Below are 25272 nucleotides of genomic sequence, written 5' to 3' on the forward strand. Positions count from 1 at the left end.
GCCTTTCGTTTTCTATTTAAACAATGCATCCTTTAACAAAAATACTTTTTCATAATTTTAAATACTTTAAGAAAAAATTGAAGAGCTACAATCCGACAGTCATAATTGTCTGTTTTAATATCTAATGGTCCTAAAATTATTTTGGTTCAAATGTCTTATGCCTTATCGCAACTCCTTCCGAAGAGTTTTCATCTCGAACAACACATACTTTCTAGAGTAGCCCTCGATGTACTTTTTCAAAATCTATATATTGAATTTTTTTCAGCAGAAATATTTTTACAAAATATATTTCGTTCTTTTAGTATTCATCTACTATCTTTTAGTATTCATCTTCTATCTCATTTTCTATTTTTTAGTCTCTGTTAAGATATGCCATTTGGTATCTTCTTGTAAGCTTAACTATTGATTCTTAACTATAGATTGTATAACGGTTGCACAAAGTGTACATATAGGAAATAGAATTTAAAGTATGAAAATGCACATATAAATAGTCTTTCTTCTTCTCCTTCCGTCGAAGTTGAAATATATGCATAGCTGTAAGTTTTACCTAACCATCGTTAGTTTTCACGAGTTTACACATGACAAAGTTTGTATTAGCATAAGACATAGACAAACATTTTGGGTTTGATAGTAGTCATCAAAAGATATTATAATAATACTAGCAATTAGGATTATATACTAAACAAACGAGATGACTTAAGTGTCCAACAAAATATAAAGTAGGATAATAACTATCGCAAGTAACTTTGCTGTTGTTGCTGCCAAAACGTTAGGATCAAATAAAATAAGAAGTCTTAAAATTAATCTTTTTTTAATATGCAAGTCTCAAATAAAATAAGATTGCAAGTCTGTTTTTATTATCTAATGGTCTTAAAATTATTTTGGTTTAAAATTATTTGGAAAGTCAGTTACATACATAATTGATGAAGATGGCAATTGAAGATCTGAATGGATGCTTTGTGGCATTAAAAAAAACTGTCGTCTTTCATTTTATGATCTCAAAAACTTAATGCACATCTGTTTTTTTTTTTTTTTTTATATTAAAATCAAACCGGATAACCGGAATACAGTTCAGATTACAAGTTCGATTTGAACAAAATTTCTCAAAGTCTACAAATTGCTAAAACACGCTTCGCCCACCCACTAAACCCGGCACATTCCGCGAGTCCGCTTTTTATATCCCTAAGAATCAGTTGCCGTTCTCTACCATTGACGATGACCATGAGAACGTGAGGTTCTCGTCGTTGCCTTGGATGCCGGGAATTCCCATGTCGTCTCCGGTGTAGCTAGCTTCTGATGAACGCCTCAAACTTGTAATCGTCACCAACATTGAAGCTCTAGACGACAAGAGATGAGAAGGGGAAGAGGACACAAACCCGAACATAGAGCCAAGACCCCGCTGTAGAATCTCACCTCAAACGCCAATAGCCGCATTGACCAAAGGAACGCGAAGCACCTCCGACAATAACGACCTGCAGAAAGACGGATCCGAGAAGATGGCAGCAGATGGACTGGAATAAGCTCAATGACCTGCAAAAGGAAAGTGAAAGACAACACTACCATAGACATCAACTGATACCCATGGCACTGGGATGTGTTTCCTTCCCGATTGGTGCCTCCGGTGAGGTAAAGGACCACTGACTCGAGATCCATCACAACCACCGCCAATCGCCTCCTCCAAGAACTGGAGGACGGAGAACCATTGCTTTCACGATAGTTGCACATCTGTTGTAGATATATATACTTAAAATGTTTAAGTGATTTGATATTTATTTGATGTATATGTGGCTATATAAGTATGTGCAATGGCTAAATAACTAAATTAACCAAAAAATAAAATTACATGATATTTGTAATCAATTTTACTATTTCTAAATATATATAAAAATATATATAAAAATGAATCTAATGATAACTCTTTAACAAATTATGCAAATTTAGGATACACGGTAATTAAGATGAAAAATTATATACTTATACATTTTGACAGTTTATTTTAAACCAATGCAACACTTAAGATGAAATGATACAATGTTAGAGTGAAAGCTACATTTTAGACATTTTGACAAATAAAAATAAATTAATGCAACTTTTATGATGAAGAAACGCATTATTAAGATGAAAAATACATATTTCTACATTTTGACAACTTAAAAAAAAACAATACAACTCTTAAAACGAAAATACACAATGCTAAAATGAAAATTTTCATCCTTAGACATTAATTAGGATTCTTATTAATGAGTTGTGTATTTAAAAAAAAATGATTAGTTTTGTTTTTCCAACATGCAACTATTAGAAACTTTTTTAAAGTAGTTATAATATCTAAATAAGAATATATTTATATAATTATTAGTTTTAAGAGTTGTGTCTTTTCTATAAGAGTTGTGTATTTTGATTAAAAAAATATTAAGATTAATTTTGTTTTCCCAACATGCAACTATTGAAAAACTTTTAAAAAAGTAGTTAAAATATTTCAATAAGTGTATTCTTACATTTTTTCAACATGCAACTATTGGAACTTTTTTAAAAAGTAGTTATAATATCTTAATAAATGCATTTATTAGTTATAAGCCATGTTCAAAAACGCGGGCGAGTTGACCGATTCCTCGCTGGATAAACGTACATCGGTGGTGCTCCGCCACGCTTTTGCCTTACGCGGCCAATAACTCGGATTTAAAAAAAAAAAGAGTATAAAACATGCCATTTTCTGGTTCTAAATCAGTATTTCGTTATGGATCTAAAATGTTTTCTTGATAACTATTAAGAATCGAAGCAAATCGATAAAAACAAGATAATTTATGTTGAAAGAAAAAAACAGCTGTAAATAAGGGTTGAGAAAAAGTGTTGAGAGGAAGAAAATGAAAAGGGAAAATACTATTTTGCCCTTTATTAATGAGATACAGGAAAAAACCACCAATAAATGTTTTTGGTATTCGAACCCGAGACAAGGAGTTTACCAACACTCCATATAACCTCTGTGCTTCGGCAACAAATATGTTATGCTATCTTAATATATTATTGATATCGAATAAACATAAATTTTATTTATTTTTATTAAAAATTAATCTCCGATTACTCCCCGATTTTTTTTCGATTTTCTCTTAACTCGCTAGGCGCAGGTCGAGCGCACGCGTAGCGCCTAGCGCGATTCCGAACATGGGTTATAAGAGTTATTTTCTCATCATAAGAGTTGTATATTTTCATAAAACTGAAGTTAGTTTTGTTTTCCCATTATACAACTATTATATCTAATGGTCAGGATTGATTTAATTTATACAATCCAATGGTGAGGATTGATTTAATTTATACAATAAGTGACACCATCATTTATTAATGCAAACAAGTTCTTCTGTCATCCCAAACCAACGCGTTCCCTCAAATAAAAATGACATCTTTTAAAAAAATTATACATGTCAATATAGCAGCATGACCAACTGTCAATTATTATTTTTATATAAACTAAGGGATATAATACACTCTTCCTAAGAGTGTTTACATCACCCAAACAATACAAATTGGCAACTCTTCTTGAATATTCTTTTTTTCCAAACAATACATACCATTTAGATTAACAAATGTACCTTTTCATTAATCATTTATTTTGTTAAGAATAACAAACATACTCTTTCGTAATTATTTTTATTTGTTAAATTAAAAAAGGAGGTGTGAATTTCAGTGTTATGATTTATGAAATATTAATTTACTTGTAAAATTTCCTTCTAAAGAAACACATACCTTTTGGAGTAGCAAAGTACCTACTTCTTTAAAAACTTATATACTGAACCTTTTTAAAACAGAAACTTGTACCTTTGAGAATTTTATATACTGAACGTTTTTAGAACAGAAACCTATAACCAATTGGTTTCTTTATTTCTCCTTTATTGTTTCACAAACATATTTTAAACAGAAACCCATAAAACATTCATAAAATTGCTCCTCGATTACTTCTTGATTTATTTTCGAGTTTTTCTTTTTATTTCCCGCAGATGTCATCAATTGTTTTTAGAAAAAAATCAATCTAACGGTTGAGTTTGCTCCTAATCTCTAATCTCTAATCGGCTATAATTTCAAAATCATAGTTTCAATTAGTTAACCTAATAATTCTGAAGGATTGCATCACTTTGGCATAAGTGTTTTTAATATCTTTTATTTATAATAAAATTATAATAGTTTTATTTTCATCTTCAATGCTTTTATTTTTAACTATATCAGGTATATATATTTTAAAAAACATTTATATATTATAATTTTTGTTTTAAACATTTAATGTATAATACTTTAAAAAATAGTATTGAAAATTTAATACTTTTGAAGGGTTGCGTCACTTTGGCATTAGTGTTTTCAATATTTTTTATTTATAATAAAGTTCAAATAATCTTATTTTCATCTTTAATGTTTTTATTTTAACAATATCAGTTATATATATATATATATATATTTAAATCATATATTTTTATTTTTAAAACATTTAATATGTAATCATTGAATATTAATATTTAAAACTTAATATTAAATTTCCCCCGCGATTTCGCGGGTGTCAACGTCCTAGTAGTTTATAACAGTAAAAAAATTGTATGGTTTTAGCTTACTCAAAAGAGTAAAAGGCAAATAAATATATACAACATATTATTATATTTTTTTTTGAAAGCCTCTTTTTTTGAAACGCAACATATTATTAGATATACATGAAAATTTAGTCAAATATTTAATTTTTAAAAAAGTATTTAAATTAATTAAATCGATCAGTTCAGATCTTATTTTAGTCTCCTTTAGAAATGGGTGATCGGATCTCCATTAGAAATGGATAATTATTGCTTTCAGAAATATTATCAAGAGAAAGAAAGGCATCAATTTTGTTGCCATATGTTAGGTTACACATGATTAGAAATTTATAATGAACTGCTTTAATTACGGAAAACGACTCTACGACACAGCTCTCTCTATAATAGATTTACGGTGGACTATTAGGTGTATCTACATCTATGCGTATGTTAGTAGTTACTTATACGGTTAGGTGCACGATAGCTAATCTTATCTTGTATATATACAGAACTACACTGTACAGATTCATTAATGTGAAGATTCATATTTCATAACAAACTTCTTTCCACTCTCATATCATCTTCTTCACATCAGCTTTCGTAAACCTTAATAAGGTATTAGAGCCTCACGATCATGAGTACATCTCTGCGTGATCTTGCTCTATATCAGATTCTCTTCTTCTTATTCATCGTCACTCGTTCCGTTTTCTTCTTCGTTCGATCTATCTTCGTTTTCTTGATTTTACGATCTGATTGAAGCTCGTTTCGTCCAATCTGAGCTTCGATTGAGATTCGTCTCTCTTCTTTTGTGCTTTGATTGCACTTTTACTCTTTGATCTACGGTTTTTTTCTTCTTGGATTCTGTATCTCTTGGAGCTATGGAGCCTACTCTTCCATTTCCGAATCCGGCGAATCCAACTCCGCCGACTCTCACTGATCATTACGACAATCCCTATTATCTCCACAACTCCGATCATGCGGGATTGAAGTTAGTCACTGATCGATTGACTTCTGGTGCTGATTTTCATTCTTGGAGGCGTTCTGTTCGAATGGCATTGAACGTCCGCAATAAGCTTGGGTTTATTGATGGTACGATTCGTAAACCTCCCTTTGATAGTAGAGATTCAGGTTCTTGGTCTAGATGCAATGATATGCTAGCAACTTGGTTGATGAACTCCGTTTCTAAGAATATTGGTAAAAGCTTGCTATTCATGTCTACTGCGGAGTCCATTTGGAACAATTTGATGTCAAGATTTAAGCAGGATGATGCGCCTCATGTATTTGAGATTGAGCAGCGTTTGTGTAATATCAATCAAGGTTCACTGGATGTTAGTGCCTATTACACAAAGTTGATTACGCTTTGGGAGGAGTATAAGAACTATATTGAGTTGCCTGTCTGCACATGTGGACGTTGTGAGTGTAATGCAGCAGGTCTCTGGGAGCAGTTGCAACAACGAGGGCGTGTCACCAAGTTCCTCATGGGTCTTAATGATAGCTATGAGCAGACACGTCGATACATCCTCATGCTGAAGCCGATTCCCACTATTGAAGAAGCTTTTAATATCGTTGCTCAGGATGAGAGACAGAGGAATCTTAAACCAGTTGCTCAAACTGAGAGTGTGGCTCTTCAGACTTATGGCTCAGCTCCTGCGACAACTCCAGAGTATGTTGATCCTTCTGCATATGTTTCTGCTTACAACACCTATCGTCCTCGTGGTAAGCGACCTCTCTGTACTCACTGTGGTCAACTTGGCCACACTGTTGCTAAGTGTTTCAAGCTCCATGGATATCCTCCTGGCTTCAAATCTTCTTCTCCTGCCGCTCAAGGACAGTACACACAACCTAGGAGCAACTTTATTCCTCGTGGTCAACACTCTTATACACCACGGTCTTCTCACAATACGTCTCAAACTGTTGCTCAGATTGCTACTGATCCTACAACTGGTGTTCAGCTACCTTATTTGCCACCACCAGCTATCTCGGCGAGTTCTATAGATGTTAATCAGCTCAGCTCTTCTCAATTACAGTCCATCATTCAACAGCTCCAGTCTCATATTCAATCATCTGCTACTGTTGCTTCATGTTCTACTGCTTCTATCACTGAACATGGTGTCATGGCTGAACAATCCACCTCTGGTACATTACTCACCTTATCATCTAACCTTCGTTATCAAAACCATTCTTTTACTTTTCAACATCAATGTCTCTCGACTCTTTATAATTCATTACCCCCTGGTTCTTGGATAATAGATAGTGGTGCAACAAGTCATGTTTGTGCCGATCTGTCAAAGTTTCAGGAAGTTGTTGCCGCATCTGATCTCACAGTCTCATTACCTAACGGAACCACATTTCCCATCTTGCATACTGGCACTATCAAACTTTCTGAAACATTAATTCTACATAACGTTTTGCATGTTCCATCTTTTCAGTTTAATCTCATCAGTGTGCATTCTTTACTAGTACAAAATAATTGTTCTGCACATTTTTACCCTACTCATTGTTTTCTCCAGGACCTTTCTCAGGCCTTGATGATTGGGAAGGGTTATGTCTTCCGTAGTCTTTACATTCTCGATCTTCATCATACATTTGCTTCCAATTCCGCTGCTCTCTGTGCTTCATTCTCTGTTGATAGTGTTACTTGGCATAATCGTCTTGGTCATCCATCAGCTGCAAAGTTAAAGGTCCTGTCTGATTCTTTGTCTCTGCCTCAGTCTAGTTTGTCACAAGATCATTGTACAATCTGTCCTTTAGCTAAACAAAAAAGATTGTCTTTTCCTTTTCACAACAATATGTCCGCAAATCCATTTGATCTTTTACATCTTGATGTTTGGGGTCCGTTTTCTGAGTCTGTTGATGGTTACAAGTCTTTTCTAACGATTGTTGATGATGCTACTCGTGTAACATGGGTTTATATGCTTCGTAATAAAAGTGATGTTGCAGCTATTTTCACTTCTTTTTTAACACATATTCATACTCAATTTCAAGTAAAAATCAAAGCCATTAGAACTGACAATGCTCCTGAATTACTATTCACTCATTTGATGGAAAAACATGGTTTTACTCATTACTTTTCTTGTGCATATACTCCTCAACAAAACTCGGTTGTTGAGAGAAAACATCAACATTTACTGAATGTTGCTCGTGCTTTACTCTTCCAATCCAATATTCCTTTAGTATATTGGACTGATTGTGTACTCACTGCAGTTTTCTTGATTAACAGAACCCCATCCCCTCTTTTACATAACAAAACCCCTTATGAGCTATTGATGAAGAAAGTTCCCAGTTATTCTATGCTTCGATGTTTTGGGTGTTTATGTTATGTTAGTACCCTTGCTAAAGATCGCAACAAATTTACTCCTCGTGCCAAACCTTCTGTATTTTTAGGATATCCATCAGGTTACAAAGGATACAAGGTGCTAGATCAGATACTCGTTCTGTTTCCATTACTCGTGATGTCATTTTCCATGAGCATATCTTCCCATTTCTTAATAGAGATTCCCCTGTATTTGACTTCTTTCACAACTTTGTTCTTCCTATGCCTGCAACTTTTATAAATGAACTTCCTACTGCATCATCTTCTAATACTTCTCGTGCATCATCTTCTTCTTCCTCTTCATCTACATTACCTCATGCATCTTCATCAGTCATACCATCAACATCATCATCTACTTTACCTTCACCATCATCAAATGCATTACCATCTACATCATCTTATATTTTACCATCATCGTCCTCATCTACATTACCATCTACATCATCCTCTGCATTACCTATTGCATCATCTTCATCATTACCAAATGAGGTTCCGCCAACTAATGGGACTGCTAGAACAGATGCTTCAGTGGCTTCTGGGAATGCTGATAGACCATGCAGACAGACTAAGGCCCCTAGCTACTTACAAAACTATCATTGTGCCCTTTTACAATCTCATTCTTCCTCTATTCCACTTACTCATACTACTCCTTACCCACTTTCCTCTGTTCTTTCCTATGCCAAAATCAAACCACATTACAAAGCCTTTATTCTTTCCTATTCTCTTGAAACTGAACCCAAAAATTTTCATGAGGCCATGTCATCTGATAGGTGGAAGAAAGCTGTAAATATGGAGCTTCATGCAATGGAAGAAAATGGAACTTGGTATGTTGTCTCTCTTCCTCCAGGCAAGAACGTTGTTGGCTGTAAATGGGTTTTCACCATTAAATTCAACGCTGATGGAACCGTGGAGAGATACAAAGGTCGCTTAGTTGCTAAAGGATTTATTCAGCAAGAGGGCGTGGACTATAACGAGACTTTTTCTCCGGTTATCAAGCTTACAAGTGTTAAACTAATGTTGGGATTGGCTGCTATCAAAGGTTGGACTCTCACACAGATGGATGTCTCTAATGCCTTCCTGCATAGTACACTTGATGAGGAGATAAATATGTCGCTCCCTCAAGGTTATACGCCACCTGATGGTGTGATCTTGCCACCAAATGCTGTTTGCCGTCTATATAAAAGTCTGTATGGGCTTAAGCAAGCCTCTCGCCAGTGGAATCAAACTTTCACGAATGTTCTTCTCAAAGTTGGCTACACTCAGTCTGAGTCTGACACAAGTCTGTTTGTGAAAGCTACCTCCCCTTCCTTTATTGCGGTTCTCGTCTATGTTGACGACATTGCGATCGCTAGCAACAATGATCAAGACCTGACTGCTCTTAAGGCGACTCTGGCTTCTGCTTTCAAGATAAAAGACTTGGGTCCGATGAGATTTTTCCTTGGCTTGGAGATTGCGCGCACGACTGCAGGTATATCTATCTGTCAACGCAAGTATACTTTGGACTTGTTGGAGAGTACAGGTCTTCATGCTTGCAAACCAGCGTCTATTCCGATGGATCCTTATGTTCATCTCAGCATCGAAGATGGCGTTCCCTTACCGTCTGCTCGTCCTTATAGGGAGCTTATTGGTCGCTTGTTGTACCTGACTATTACACGTCCTGACATAACCTTTGCGGTTCACAAGCTTAGTCAGTTTCTTCAGGCTCCAACTGATATTCATCTTCATGCTGCTCATCGGATTCTACGCTATTTGAAAGGCAATCCTGGTCAAGGTCTCTTTTACTCTGCTTCATCTGATCTTTGTATCAATGCCTTTGCTGATGCTGATTGGGCTACATGTCGGGATACAAGGATCTCTACTACTGGCTTTTGTGTCTATCTCGGTAACTCTCTTATTTGCGCTCGTTCTCAGAAGCAAAAGGTGGTTAGCCGCAGTAGTACAGAAGCAGAATATCGTGCGCTCGCTGATGTTACACGGGAGATCATCTGTTTTCAGAAGTTGCTTAAGGATTTTCAGGTTGATGTGATGGCAGTTGCTAAGCTCTTTTGTGATAACAAGTCCGCCATCTACATTGCCACCAAACATGTTGAGTTGGATTGTCACATAGTTCACAATCAACTCAAAGCTGGTGCTCTCAAGGCTATACATGTTACCAGTGAGAACCAGCTTACAGATATACTGACCAAGCCTCTACATCCTGGACCGTTTAACTCCTTACTTGGTCGTCTATCTGTTTCAAGCCTTTATCTTCCATCTCCTCCTGATTAAGGCTTGAGGGGAGCGTATTAGGTGTATCTACATCTATGCATATGTTAGTAGTTACTTATACGGTTAGGTGCACGATAGCTAATCTTATCTTGTATATATACAGAACTACACTGTACAGATTCATTAATGTGAAGATTCATATTTCATAACAAACTTCTTTCCACTCTCATATCATCTTCTTCACATCAGCTTTCGTAAACCTTAATATGGACAATACTTCAAAACATGTAACATCACAAAAGATGGCTTTACTTACAGGTTGGTTGCAGCATTATTAAACCTTAAAAGTTTTGATTTAATTGATATGCAGACGCTGTATTTTATGAGAAATGAATCTTAAATTTGACATTCTTTTTCTTTTTGCTTAACAAGATAAAATTTAAATTTAAATAAAACAAATGCATCCATCATCTCTATCTTTTTACATAATATGAAACTTGAAACAAATTTTTGTTTCAACAAAATAATATTTCTAGAAATACATTAAAAGAATCAAATAAAATTGATAACATATAATTCAATTACATTTCAATATAACCAGCAGCATCTTAATTTTTTAAAATAGACTTATGGTTTAGAAAGAATTATCAAAAATATAAGAACTTGGTTTCAGAAACCAAAACCAACTATACTATTGTTTGGAAAGAAAAATAGAAGCTATGGTTTTTGGACTATTCTGAAATAAATCCATCACATACCGCATGCATGTTTCATGAGGGCATTTGATTTTACCATTTAATTTATATTCTCAATAGGACGTTCTTTAGAAATATATGTGGACAAGTTTTGATTATTTAAACAATTGTAACAAATGTTCAAAAGAAGTTTTGATTATTTTGGCTTATCTGTTTTCGCCTACATTTTCCCGTATAAACTCTAAATATAAAAGGCAATAATAATAGTATGAAGTATACCCTAGGAAACAAGTCACATTCGAGTACTGCATATTGTCACATGTAGACTCACAGAAAATTAAATATATTTGTCGACTTTTACATGATTTTGAATTCTCAAACAAAGTTTGGTAGGCATTGAGTTATGAGTATCAAATAGTTTTGTTAGACATGGTATGGGTGTCAAATCAATATTTAACTTGCTTTAGACTTTATCTAACTGTTCATACATTATGCACAATTAGTTAAGAACTTAATACAAGTTCATAGTTTTTTCTTTGAATTAAGGCTTAACTTAATAGTTCATAGTTACCTATCCAAAAATAAAAGACACCATTAGTTAGTCACTTAATGGTTACCCATCCGAAAATAAAATAGACTTATTTCTCATTTAAATGATTTTATATAAAAATCGTTATATATAAATGTTTTGGTCCTTTAAACTTGGGTTTATATAGCGCAGTGTAATAGGTTATCTTGATTTATTTTATATCCCTAAATGTTATCCTAAAACATAAAAATCTAATCGTTTGTCTAGTTAATATACTGGTTTCTACTAATGTTGCAGTCGCGTTATTTTTTTATAAAGAATTGCTAATATGATTTCTTAGAATTTAGGATCTTAAAGTATTTTACAGTTGACCAACTGATTGTAAAAATACTTGACAAATTATAACAAACAATATTAGTTTTTATTTTATTTTTATTTTTTAAATTGAATAACGTGTTTTCGACCGAGAAATAAATCAGTATGCTCTGTTCTTTAAAAAGGCTTTTCATATAGGTTCACTTTAAGATGCTGGCTGAAAATGGGAAATCATTTTGGATGTTAATAGAAAAAAAAGTTTGGAATTTCTTCTAAAATAATGGGTTACCAGAACAATAGGGCATCATCATTTCGCTCGGAGTAATGTGTGTAGTTGTAGACAACAAATAAACAAACGAGGCGATTTCGACAAACTAACACTTCCAAGGTAAGAGCATGTGATCATGGGCCGACTCATCATGCATGTTCTTCAACCTGTATTAAATTTTAAGATTTTCTATAAGTTATTTAACATTTTGTGCCTAAATTATAGTATGCCAAATGATCACGAATTATGTTACCATTTTCATATTTTTGATAGAAGAAAAGATTGTTCAGAGTACGGTGTTAATATTTGGTAAAGTAACCTGGTAAACTTAAGAAATGTTTACCTTATATAATGATATCAGTGTCAAATATTAAGTAAGAATTTGATTATGTATTTGATTAAGAATGATAGCAATGATAATACCTACTTTATTAATCAAATTCTAAGATCAATATATATATAGTTTACCGTAAGACGAGTCTGTATTAGATTAAAGTTATAAGAATTTTTAATGTTCTGAATGTCTTTTTTTTTGGGTCAAATGTTTTGAACGTCTAAGTATTTGAAATTACCTTTTAAGTTATACATCCTTACCTTATATAGAGGTTCAACTATCTATCATTTTCCCCAATATATATATACACTATCTCATCAGAGTATAAAATCTGAAATATATCTTTTAGTTACTGCAGTTTAATAATATTTTGTATTTTATTATGAGATCGTTTCTACTTAAAGGATGAACTTTTCACACTCAAATATTTAATGATTTGAAAGAAATCAGGTCGAATTTTCAAATATGTCACCATCATACTTTTATCACCGAAAATATTTTATTATATAAACTGTTCCAAGGAAACAAAAAACCAGTTTACATCAACACATTTATTTGAGTGTCTCGATATGTGCTGACTGGATCTTCATTCTATGCTTGCGTATGCCATCCATCCCTCTCGACGCCACTAAATCTTATTCAAATAAGAAGAATAATACGTTTTGAACGTAGCTCGATCGATATCACATACACCAGTGTTGGGGAAAAATATGGACACACGACAACGAGCGCAGCGGAATGTGATCGATCATGTTTCCCCTGACCTTGTGAGAACCTGTGAGGAAAATATTTCGACGATAGCATGATATATTATAAGCAATAACTAAATGAGATAAACACTTTTTACGTGGAAAACCTCCTCGATGTGAGAAGGAAAAACCACGGGACCGTAGTCCACTCAACAATCCACTATATAAATGTATGTGAGTACAACCACGTCCTCCATGTTCAACAACCTGAACAGAACAGAGACTCAAGCTACAAAGAGCTACCTCCAACACAAGAACAACAACAACAAGAGAGCAACACAAAGCTTCAAAACCAGCAGCAACCAAACGACCTCAGCTCACAAGGATTCCGGCAACCAGAGACTAAGCCCACCGTACAAATCCAAGATAAATCAGTCAACAACACCTCTGCCAAATTTCAGCTCAATCAGAGAAGATCTCACCGTCGGATTTACCAAACACTCAAGACAGCACTGCTGAAGAACTGTGACGACCAGCTTCACTAAAACCCAGACAACAGAAGATCCAACCGTTGAAATCTAAATCCCTTCGGGGAACCTTTAACCCACTGACTGAAGAAGCTTCCCACACAATATCAGCCCGATCAGGATCCGTTTGACCCTCCAAATCTGCCTTGACAAACCCAGACGAAATTCTGCCTCCTTCCCTCTTTTCTCTCTTTTGTCTTTTTGATTCTTGTAAGTCTCACCATAAAAATTAAGTCAAGAGACTATATATATGTGTCTCACTAACCCTAAGAACCTCCAAGGCCCAATACTAATCTCATGGACTAATACCAATGGCCCAACTTCCAAGTTTGGTTATCACCAACCAAACCCAATGGGTTTCCTCCATCTAGAAGGAATCCAACAAATCAATCAAACTCTCATAAACCTGAGCTGGAATTTTGGACTTGTCAATGTCCTTAATCGTTTAATCTTCCATGAACACAACATCTCTGCTCCTTACGAGCTTCCTTTCAACGGGATCATAAAATCTGTACCCGAACTCATCCTGGCCATAACCGATGAACACACACTGCCGTGACTTCATCTCAAGCTTCGATCTCTCATCCTTGGGAATATGAACAAATGCCTTACACCCAAAGACTCTCAAGTGACTGTAAGAAACATCCTTACCAGTCCAAACCCTCTCTGGAATATCACCATCCAGTGGAGCACTCGGTGACAAATTCAGCACATGAACCACCGTGTTCAAAGCTTCTCCCCAGAAAGTCATCGATAAGCCTGACTGTGAGATCAAACATTTCATCCTCTCGACAATCATCCTGTTCATCCTTTCAGCCAACCCATTCAACTGTGGAGTCTTAGGTGGCGTGAACTGATGCCTTATTCCATGCTCTTTGCAATAAGCATCAAATGGTCCAGAATACTCTCCACCATTATCACTGTGGATACACTTCAGCTTCTACCCCGTTTGTCACTCAACCAACGCCACAAAATGCTTGAAATATCCCAACACCTGATTCTTCGTCCTCATAGGAAATACCCACAACTTCCATGAATGATCATCAATGAAAGTCACAAAATATGATGCGCCACCAAGAGATCTTGTCCTCATTGGACCACACACATCTGAATGTACCAAATCCAGTACCTCGGGTTTCCTAGAAGGCGCAGAAGACTTGAAAGACACCCTGTGTTGTTTTCCCGCAAAGCAATGCGAACACTTCTGCAGGTGCAAACCAGAGATTCTTGGAATCACCTCATTCTTAGACAACACAAACATTCCCTTCTCACTCATGTGACCGAGTCTCTTGTGCCATAACTCCATGACACCATCATTCTCCACCGCATTAACAACGTCTTTGGAGACCTTAGCTTGCATTCAATAGAAGGATGAAGACTTCTCACCTCGAGCCACAATCAAAGAACCGTGAGAGAGCTTCCATTTACCACCACCGTGCAAACTGAAATAACCCTCATCATCAAGTCTTTCCGTCGATATCTGATTCATCCTAATATCAGGAACATACTTAACATCCTTAAGCACCAACCTAGTCCCAAGACTAGTCTCCAGGCATATATCGCCAATGCCAGCAACCTGGCCATCGCATTATTTCCCATCTTCACTGAACCATAATTACCCGTAGTATAGGTAGAAAACAAATCCCGCTATGATGTTGCATGAGTAGTAGCTCCACTATCAATCACCCAACTGGTGTCTTGGCATGCGACATTAATGGCATCACCCTCAAGAAGAATGAGAAACTGATCTTCGGTGACAGTCACCCGATCCACCTTTTCTTCTTGATTACCTTGCTGCTTGTTTTTCAACTTCCAGCAATCCTTCTTCATGTGCCCTTTCTTGTGACAGAAATAGCACTCCATATTAGCAAATTTATTAGATTTGCTTCTGCTCATGTTCTTGTCCCTCTTGGGATCTCTACTCGAACTCCTCCCCCTTGACTCAATAACAAAGACATCTGAACGCGAACTGCTAGCATTCGACTGTCTTCTTGCTTCCTCATTAAGAACACTGTTCTTACTGAATCCATCGAAATGACACCTTCCGGCGCGGAGTTACAAAGAGACATCCTGAAAACCTCCCAAGAATCCGGTAAAGTACCGAGAAGCCACATACCGTGAATCTCATCATCAAACTTGATGCACATATCAGACAGCTTGTTGAGCAATCCCTGAAACGCATTCAAGTGATCCGTCATCGGAGTTCCCTCCTGATACCTCAGCTCAATCAACTTCTTTATCATGTACATCTTGTTGTTTCCGGTCTTCCTAGCATACAACTGCTCCAACTTCTTCCACAAAGAACGAGCATCCATCTCAGTCTCAATATGATGCAACACATTATTATCTACCCACTGCCTTATCAACCCACACACTTTGCGATGCAGCAGCTTCCACTCTTCATCCGTCTTCTTCTCAGGTTTCTTCTCCTCGAAGACTGGAACATGGAATTCATTAACAAAGAGCAGATCCTCCATCTTGCCCTTCCATAGATGATAGTTAGCACCATTCAACCTGATCATCCTGCTCATATTTTCCATCATTCTCACAAGCAACAATAACCCGAAGTTATCAAACCCAAAACTCTAAAACCAAAAGCTATGATACCACTCTGTTGGGGAAAAATATGGACACACGACACGAGCGCAGCGGAATGTGATTGATCGTGTTTCCCCTGACCTTGTGAGAACCTGTGAGGAAAATACTTCGACGATAGCAGGATATAGTATAAGCAATAACTAAATGAGACAAGCACTTTTTACGTGGAAAACCTCCTCAGTGTGAGAAGAAAAAACCACGGGACCGTAGTCCACTCAACAATCCACTATATAAATGTATGTGAGTACAACCACGTCTTCACTGTTCAAAACCTGAACAGAACAGAGACTCAAGCTACAAAGAGCTACCTCCAACACAAGAACAACAACAACAAGAGAGCAACACAAAGCTTCAAAACCAGCAGCAACTAAACGACCTCGGCTCACAAGGATTCCGGCAACCAGAGACTAATCCCACCGTACAAATCCAATATAAATCAGTCAACAACACCTCTGCCAAATTTCAGCTCAATCAGAGAAGATCTCACCGTCGGATTTACCAAACACTCAAGACAGCACTGCTGAAGAACTGTGACGACCAGCTTCACTAAAACCCAGACAACAGAAGCTCCAACCGTTGAAATCTAAATCCCTTCGGGGAACCTTTAACCCACTGACTGAAGAAGCTTCCCACACAATATCAGCCCGATCAGGATCCGTTTGACCCTCCAAAGCTGCCTTGACAAACCCAGACGAAATTCTGCCTCCTTCCCTCTTTTCTCTCTTTTGTCTTTTTGATTCTTGTAAGTCTCACCATAAAAATTAGGTCAAGAGACTATATATATGTGTCTCACTAACCCTAAGAACCTCCAAGGATCTCATGGACTAATACCAATGGTCCAACTTTCAAGTTTGGTTATCACCAACCAAACCCAATGGGTTTCCTACATCTAGAAGGAACCCAACAACCAGAACAAATTATATCAATATCATGCATTGTAGAGAGTTGAATCAAAATCATAATATAATAACGACACTATCCTACTATATAAAAGGGCTTAATTTTGGAGGTTCTTAAGGGTGCCACATGGGCAAAATAATCCCCACCTATCATACTGCCATGTCACTGGCGGATTGGGCTTCCAATTAAAATTCCATGCAATACGATCGGGCTTATTATTAAGCTAATCCTAATAATAATCGCTTCAAAGGCAAGCAGAGAGAGGCTTCGAAAGTAAACATGACAGTATGGGCTTACTCAATTCCACCTGTGGGCCAGATAATTCACTTTCTCGCAGCCCAGCCCATTAACCCTAATCGCCGTATTGGTAAAACTAAAGCCAAAGCTTTCTCATCCTCTCAATAACCCTAATCGCCATCTCCCCCATTTCTCTTTCCCGCATGGCGATTCTCTTCGTCTCCCCCAAATCTTCCCGCAAAACGCCTCCGATGAAAGGGCTGGAACTTCAATTTTCTCCCTTAAAGCCTCCATTGAAGATCCCTACGGACCTTCCACATCCCCCCTCCGCCTTATATCTAGATCCCTATTTATACCCTTATCTCTCTTACCTCAGATCATACCCTTATCTCTCTTACCTCAGATCGTTAGCTCTATACCCTAATCATGTCGAAAGAGACCGCAATCCGCGCCGGCGAATCTTCTCATCCCCTCCTCTTCCGACAAGTTTCACCGGGACCCGGAGATTCCACCATGCAGTTTTGGCTTCTTCATTTCTGGGATGCTCCCAAGAATGTCAAAGGAGGACCAGGGATCCTTCTTGGGATCGAGATGCTTATGATCGATGCGGAGGTATTGGAAAAAAACTTGATTTAGCGTATCTTCATGTCTCATTAGATTAGCGTCTATATTTGGGTGATTTATTAGGAAAAAAAACCTGATTGTTTTACTGTCTTATTGTTGTTCATGACTTGGGGGAAAAAAACTTGATTTAGCGTATCTTCATGTCTCATTAGATTAACGTATATATTGGGGTGATTTATTGGAAAAACCCTGATTTTTTTTTTGAAATTATATAAGCGTAACCCATATTTGTTTTCCTGTCTTATTGTTGTTCATGTCTTTGAAAAAAACTTGATTTAGCGTATGTTCATGTCTCATTAGATTAGCGTATATATTGGGGTGATTTATCGGAAAAAACCTGATTTATTTATTTGAAATTATATTATATAGCGTGTTGGAACTTGATAGTGCTGTGATATAGAGTTTTCATGTCTCATTAACCACTTGATAGTGCTGTCGTGTAGATTAGATTAGCATAGAACATGGGTTTGAGTAAAACTGAAACTGGAAATTTTGTTTTTGTTGCCTTATATGTTTCTAACTGCAATTTTTTTTGTCGTTGCCTTATTTCTTTCTAATTGCACTGTACTTTAACTATTCGACTCAGTATTGTTTCTCTGTTCTGTAGGGAACTTTAGCTCAGGGGTTCATCGGTCAGAACCGTCGCAACCAGTATGAGAAAGAGCTCCAGCGTGGTAGAATCTACACACTGACAAACTTCTACGCGTCCAATAACAAGGTGATGTACAATGTTGCTGATCAGAGGCTGGTGATTTGCATCTCCCACGCCTCTGCCCTGTCGAAGGTTGAAGAAGACATTGAAGGCATTTTGACAGAGCGCTTCAGGGTGCATTCCTTTTCAGATTTTGAAGCCAACTGTGATCTCAGAGGGGATCTTCACGGTAATGTTTAAATATTTTCTTATCATGTTTAACCATTTCAAGCGGTTAACTTTGTATTGCGTGTTACTGTATGTTGTAGATGTTGTTGGCCACCTTAAGCTGGTTGATGGCCAGGCTCTCCATCAGCGTCCGGTTTTGTGCACCAATGAAGACTCAACTTCTCGGAAAGTGATGGTCCATTTGCAGCTTAAAGAGTAAGCTGTTGTAGTTCGATCAATACCTACATATCATTTTCTAATTTATGATTCTTACGTAAAGCGAAACATTTACTATTTGTTAACTGCAGGGGTCCAGTGATTAACGTCTATCTATGGGACGAGGCCGCTGAAAGTTTTCGCTTGAAGTTTGACGCAAGCGCAGCCATTCCAACTGTTCTATTGGTCACCACGGTCAATCCTAAGAGACTCGGTGATAATCTCCCCCACTCAATATAAGAATTCCTGATCACTCACACTCAGTTAGATAAACCTACCACTAACTGTTTCTATATTGACAGGGAAATTGTGCCTAAGTTCAATGTCCTCTTCAAGAGTGTTTTTCGATGAAGAGGTTGACCCCACCAAGGAATACTTGGCCTGGTTAGTACATTATTTTTTTAGAAACAATCTATAGATTAGTCCATTATGTGTTTAACACCTTTGATGATCGCCTGATTTTAAATTCTTTGCAAGGTTAACCACGAACCCTTCTGTGATTTCTTTGGTCAACCCTGTTGAGGTTGTCAAAGCTGAGACTCTCACAATAAGTGAGATTGCCGCCTTTGTCAAGCGTGAGCCTGCTCAGGTAATCCCATTCTGTTATTAGAATCAAACACTTTTCTCAAAGTAGTTGCTGACTACCATTGGGATGGGATTTCAGGTTGCCTACTTTGATTGCCTTGCCACAATTGATGATGTCAAGCTTGGCACTGAGTGGTATTACATTGCTTGCAAGGATTGCCAGACCAAGTTAAACCGTGGGCCGACAACATTGCTTTGTCCAAAATGCGGGAATGAAAATGCTACTGCAGTAGCCAAGTAAGTTTCTCCGTTAAAATATGTTTTCAATCGAGAATGTATATACTAATCACTTGGTTAAAATACAGCTATCGTGTGGAGCTGTCTGTCTATGATAATGATGAGCAGTGCACGTTCATCATTCTCGGAGATGCTGGGAAAGATCTCACAGGGAGGAAAGCAACAGAGTTGATCGACGCTTATGTTCAGGTAATTGTTGTTCTGTTGATAAGTTATAATTTCCATAATCTTGACACTTATTTAAATCATATAGTCTACCAAATTGATAAATGTATTCCGTTATATTAGGAAAATGGTGGAGATGCGGCTGAGCTTGAAGTTCCACTGCCACAGTGTTTTATTGATACAATAGGCCAGACAAAGAAATTCAGGATCAAGGTGGCTCACTACAACTTCACTTCTACCCGTCTGTCCTTGACCGCTACGAAGATAGTCTCACCAGCCGAATTACCACCAAAATATCTCCCACTCAAGACGCTGCCAGGAACTGAAGTGGAGAACACAGAGTTGGCTGAGAGTAGTGGTGGTGGTGCTTCAGCTATTGACGACCAGAAGAAAGCAAAGCGTGCCAAGCGTAGTGACTAGAGCACATGCAGAATAGTCACTCCATCAGTGGCTGGTACAGACTGCCCAGTCCGGATGATTCTCTAATAACAGTCTACTTATGTTTCTTTCATCAGTTTGTTTTTGCTTCTTGCTAAGACAGTTTAGTATTGGAAACACGTTATTGTTTGGTTTCCTATTTGAGTTGTTTGGTTTTTATTCATAGCTTTGTTATGAAGTTAAGTTTAAGAATGATCAGCATTATCATATTAAGTTGTTTGGTTTTCATTCCTAACTTATTAAATTTGTTTGATCAGCATGCATTTTACATACGTACACGTACTTATGAACCGTATGCATGAATGGATTGGTTTATGTCCATGCTATTAATTGTTATACTCATATTCTTCGACATACGTATACGTAATTAAAGCAACTGTAATATTACCTGCATACTGATTCGTATACGTTGTCAATATATATACGTGTGGTCAAATATTTGAATGTAAATTATGAGTCAAATAATATCTAATGCATTTATTGAGAATTAAATAAAATATATTCTGCCATTAAGTCAAATGACTAACGACATTAAACATATTTCCTGCAAAATAACATCAACTATTGTAATCTCAAAAACACAGATCCACCGCCTCACAGTTTGAAAAATTTCACCATCCACTCATTGCTTTTCATTCATGTCTATTCGTGCCATTTTTTTCTTTTGAAAAGTAATCCGTGTAAGTGATTTTTTTTGTTTAAGGAGTGGTTTACAAAGTGCGAAGATTATTTGTTTTCATATTCTTCATTTTGTTAAATTAACAGTTCTCTCACAACACCATGGTCAAACCTTCCTCCCAAGATCCTCCACTTCTAGGAGGTATTCTGAAAATATAAATTCATTTTGAATAAAAACATTATTAGTATTGTTATATTAATTTAATACTTTCATCCAAAACTCTAATAATAACAAATATATACATTATTCTTATAGATATATTTCATCATTATAATTGTTTGCAAATGTAGCTTTTATTATTATGTAGAAGATGCTTTTTATTTTAAAATACTTATTATGAAATAAACCACATGTATTTTGGTATTATATTATTAAAGAAACATGTGGAACCTCTTCACCATTTTTAAATATCCCAGGATAACGTGTTGTTAAGAATTAAATATTGTTTTGCATAACAAAATATTGCAGAATTATTTTGCTAATTTTGTAATCTCTAATATTATTTTGCAAATTTTAAAAGTAAATAATTAAATATTTTTAGACTTACAACTGAAATCCTACGCACAAATTCCTACAGCGGCAACAAAGATTTATACAACTATAACAAAAAAATGTACAGTATTAATTATACAACAACATATTAAAATTCTACATTTTCTAAATAAAACATCATTAGTTCTTATTATTCGACAAATAATAAATTATAATGTATAATAAATAACTAATTTTACATAATGTTGACATTACTCCTTAGAATTATTTTTAATTTACACCCTATTAATTTATCAAGTTCTCTATGTATTACAATTATTTAATATATTTGTGTACTCTTTATAATCATAACTTTATTTATTAATATTATTCTTCTTTCCAATATCAGAGTCATCGAGTTCGAACACACCGAAGCGTAAACGTAGACGCCCGCCAGGAGTACGTAATAAAGTGAAAGGTATACTCAAAATTCAATCACTCAATCCATCAAAGTTATATATTATTTACTTATTAAAAACCCCAAACATAATAGACACATGCGGAGGATTTTTTATAACGCAAAAATCGCCAAGAGAGAAGAGAGAGAAGAGAGAGAAGAGAGATCTACTCCGGCGTACGGCCGGCGCGTGAGCGTCCGTGCCGTCGCCGGAGCTTTGTTTTCCTTCTTGGTTTTTGGTCCTTACCGCTTCCTCTTCACAGATCCGTCAACGGTTGCCTTGTCGGAGCTCTGATGCCGAGGTTTTCCATCAGAGGAGAGTCGGCTTTGGAGTAACGGCGCGGCCGTTTTGAAGGCTTGCGGTGGAGATGGAGCGGCTTGCATGTTGTAGTCGTTCTACACGGGAGATGGAGGCTAACCTAGATCCATCATCGCCGGTCTTGTCGCGGGGTAGGGTGGAGGCTTTCTCAGTTCTACCGACGCCGCTCTAGCTTCCGGGAAGAAGAGGCTCAATCAGCTCCTTCTTCGCCGGCTTTTGGTCACGGAGGGTGGAGGCTAACAAAGCTCCGCGCTGCCGTTGTGGAATCCCAGGTCTTTTGGGTTGAGGTGACGGTTTCGAGTTTTGAAGGTTGAGGTGGGTCGTGGATCAGATTTGGACCCGTGGGTCGCAGCGGTTGAGATCTCAAGAAGAAGAAGATCTCCGGCGACGGTTACGTTTGTTTGAAGAGGAGGTTAGCAGTGGTTCTCGTCGTGCTTGTCTAGGATTTCCGGTGGTTCATAGGCGGAAGAGATCTCGTACAACGATTGAACTCTCCGACGGGAAGACAAGGCGTCGCAGAAGTCCGATGGCGCGGAGGCTCTGTAGGCTCGGAGTTCCGGCGAAAAGTTGTGACGGTGGAAAGCGTCGGTGGCTGTGCGAGGATGGGGCGACTAAGTTGAGGCGGGCGACACGTGGCGGGCGGATGAACCAGATTCTTACACGTGTTCTGCTCTGCCTCCTTCCCGCGCGTCCAGAGCAAGCTCGGCGTAGCGTTTGTGGGCCTTGGGCTATGCTTCTTATTTGGGATTCGGCCGTTTTTTTTGTTGCCCATCTCATATTTGGGTTTTGGGGGTTGTAAGCCGGTTTTGGGCTTCGGCCGTGGGCTAGACCCATTTGATCAATATAATTTCAATTTGAAGGCAAAAAAAAAAATAGACACATGCCCCGACTACTTGATCCAACTTTTCTGATATCATTTATTTATTCGAATTCTTCACGAACAGCTCCAGCTGCCGGAATTATGCGACAACATTTTCCCCCACGATTCTTTGACTGTGAGTTATCCAGCTATATCACACAAAAAACAAATACTATATTAATATATTTGTGATGGTTTTGTGATTATGCTAAGTTGACACAAATATTTTACTAACAATGCTTTTATGGGAAAACATTTTTTCCTTCATAGGTGGCTGTGACATTTGCGCGTTACACGGTACAAACATTCAAACTGATAACATTTTTCTCTATGTGAAATATACTATCTGATTATTAACACATAATTTAAATTTAATACATGCAGTGGCAAGAACAAATGCATGTGCCATGCGAAGGGCAATATTACTATCAAAACGTACATCAAGAAGGATAGAAGGTAAGCATCAAATAATACAACTACAGCTTCACAATAAAATAAATAAATTACGTGGAGTAACCAACAACAAGTTTTTTTATAGGACCCAGCGCAGCTACGCCCGCACAAAATCATCAAATCGGCAGAGCTAAAGGAAAATGTACATATTTTTCTACTTTGGATACATTATATGTTTACATATTAAACCATCAGTAGAACTTGCATCATATTAAGTTCTCAGGTGCGTTACTTTTTTTTGTTAAATTAAATAAATCACTAAATTATTAAAAGAGTAAATTAAAATGGACAATTCTCATAAATATACAATTTACTAGTTTTGTTCACAAAAATTGACCCCAAATGTTCCAGATCTCTTATGTCTTTTACATACTTTGTCTAATACCCTAAATATATATAAATTTTTTTTAAAAAAATAATCTTAAACTATTATTTTAAGAAAACATGTTTTCAAATTCGATATTTTAATATTTTTCCATGAGCTTTTAATTTTTCCTAATTTTAACAAAATTATTACCAAAATTTTCCCCTAATTTGAAAATAGTTTTCCAAACTATTTTAAAATTTTATTTTCCCACTTATTAATATTTATCAACTATTTTACATAATTTTAAACCTAGATCTCAAATACCGACCTCTAAATTCTTACCAATAAGATTCTGATTAGGTAACCACAGAAGTATAATTGTATATTTACTTTATAATGAAACTTTTTTCCTGTAATTTAAATATGAAAATAGATACAAAAACAATTTTATTAAGGAGTCGTTTAGAGAAATCTGTTGAACACAAAATAAAAAAAAAGTATCTTCTTGGGTCAACTAACCACTTAACTGATAAGGGAGTTGCTATTGGTTCCAAATATCTATTAAATCATCTAATAGTCGTGTCTCGACTATTTTATTTTTCCAGCCCCTTCAGATGTGTCATCCTCCTCTGAAGCAACAAACAACCCAATTTTAGAATGTCCATCGTGTGGTGCTTTAGTCTGGCAATTCGAGAGCACCAGAAGAGACCCTAGAACGAAGGAGTTACGCTTTACCATTTGTTGCAACCAAGGACAGATAAAGCTTCCGCCTCTGAGACAACCTCCACCCGTGTTAGCAAAGCTACTGAAATGTAAACAATTTCGCGAGACAATCCGAGTGTACAATGCCCTCCTAGCTTTTACATCTATTGGAGCAAATATAGATTACAGTGTTGTTTTCGGCAGAAGGCCATTCACATTCCGTATTCAAGGGCAAACAGGGCCATTCACATTCTGTATTCAAGGGCAGACTTACCACCGTATCGGATCCCTCATTCCTAAGCCAAGTTTACCACCCAAGTACCTACAGCTCTATATTTTTGATACGGCAAACGAAGTTAAGAATCGGCTGGAAGCTTTAGGTCAAACAACCTCTGAAGGAAAAGCAGACGAAGCCACATTAAAAGTCCTTATAGAAATGGTGGATGCAAAAAATTGCCTTGCAAAGGTTTTTAGGCGGGTTCGAGATCGGTATGAGGTGAACTCAGGAGAAGATTTTACGATCAGTCTCATATCTGATAAAGGGAAAGGCAAACAATAGGACTTACCTCAATCATCTGAGGTTGTTGGACTTATTGTCGGCGACATGTCAGACACTATATGTGAGAGAGATATAGTCGTCCAGTTTCAGTCAACTAATTTGAAGGAGATACGAGATGATCATCCGCTATACATGAGCCTCCAGTACCCACTTTTGTTTCTTTATGGTGAGTGTGGTTTCAATAC

General features: G+C 36.7%; 1 protein-coding gene across 1 annotated transcript; it reads left to right on the forward strand.

Moving 5' to 3' along the window:
• The first annotated feature begins 17583 nt into the window (after positions 1 to 17583).
• Positions 17584 to 20263, forward strand: LOC125582271. Its single transcript, XM_048748874.1, has 9 exons — positions 17584 to 17769; positions 18389 to 18662; positions 18742 to 18856; positions 18949 to 19070; positions 19159 to 19240; positions 19334 to 19445; positions 19521 to 19678; positions 19747 to 19867; positions 19967 to 20263. The coding sequence occupies exons 1-9, from the start codon at positions 17584 to 17586 to the stop codon at positions 20261 to 20263; spliced, it is 1467 nt and encodes a 488-aa protein (XP_048604831.1).
• Positions 20264 to 25272: the final 5009 nt, after the last annotated feature.

Source organism: Brassica napus, chromosome C2 (assembly GCF_020379485.1).
Source record: "Brassica napus cultivar Da-Ae chromosome C2, Da-Ae, whole genome shotgun sequence".
Classification (NCBI taxonomy): Eukaryota; Viridiplantae; Streptophyta; class Magnoliopsida; order Brassicales; family Brassicaceae; genus Brassica; species Brassica napus.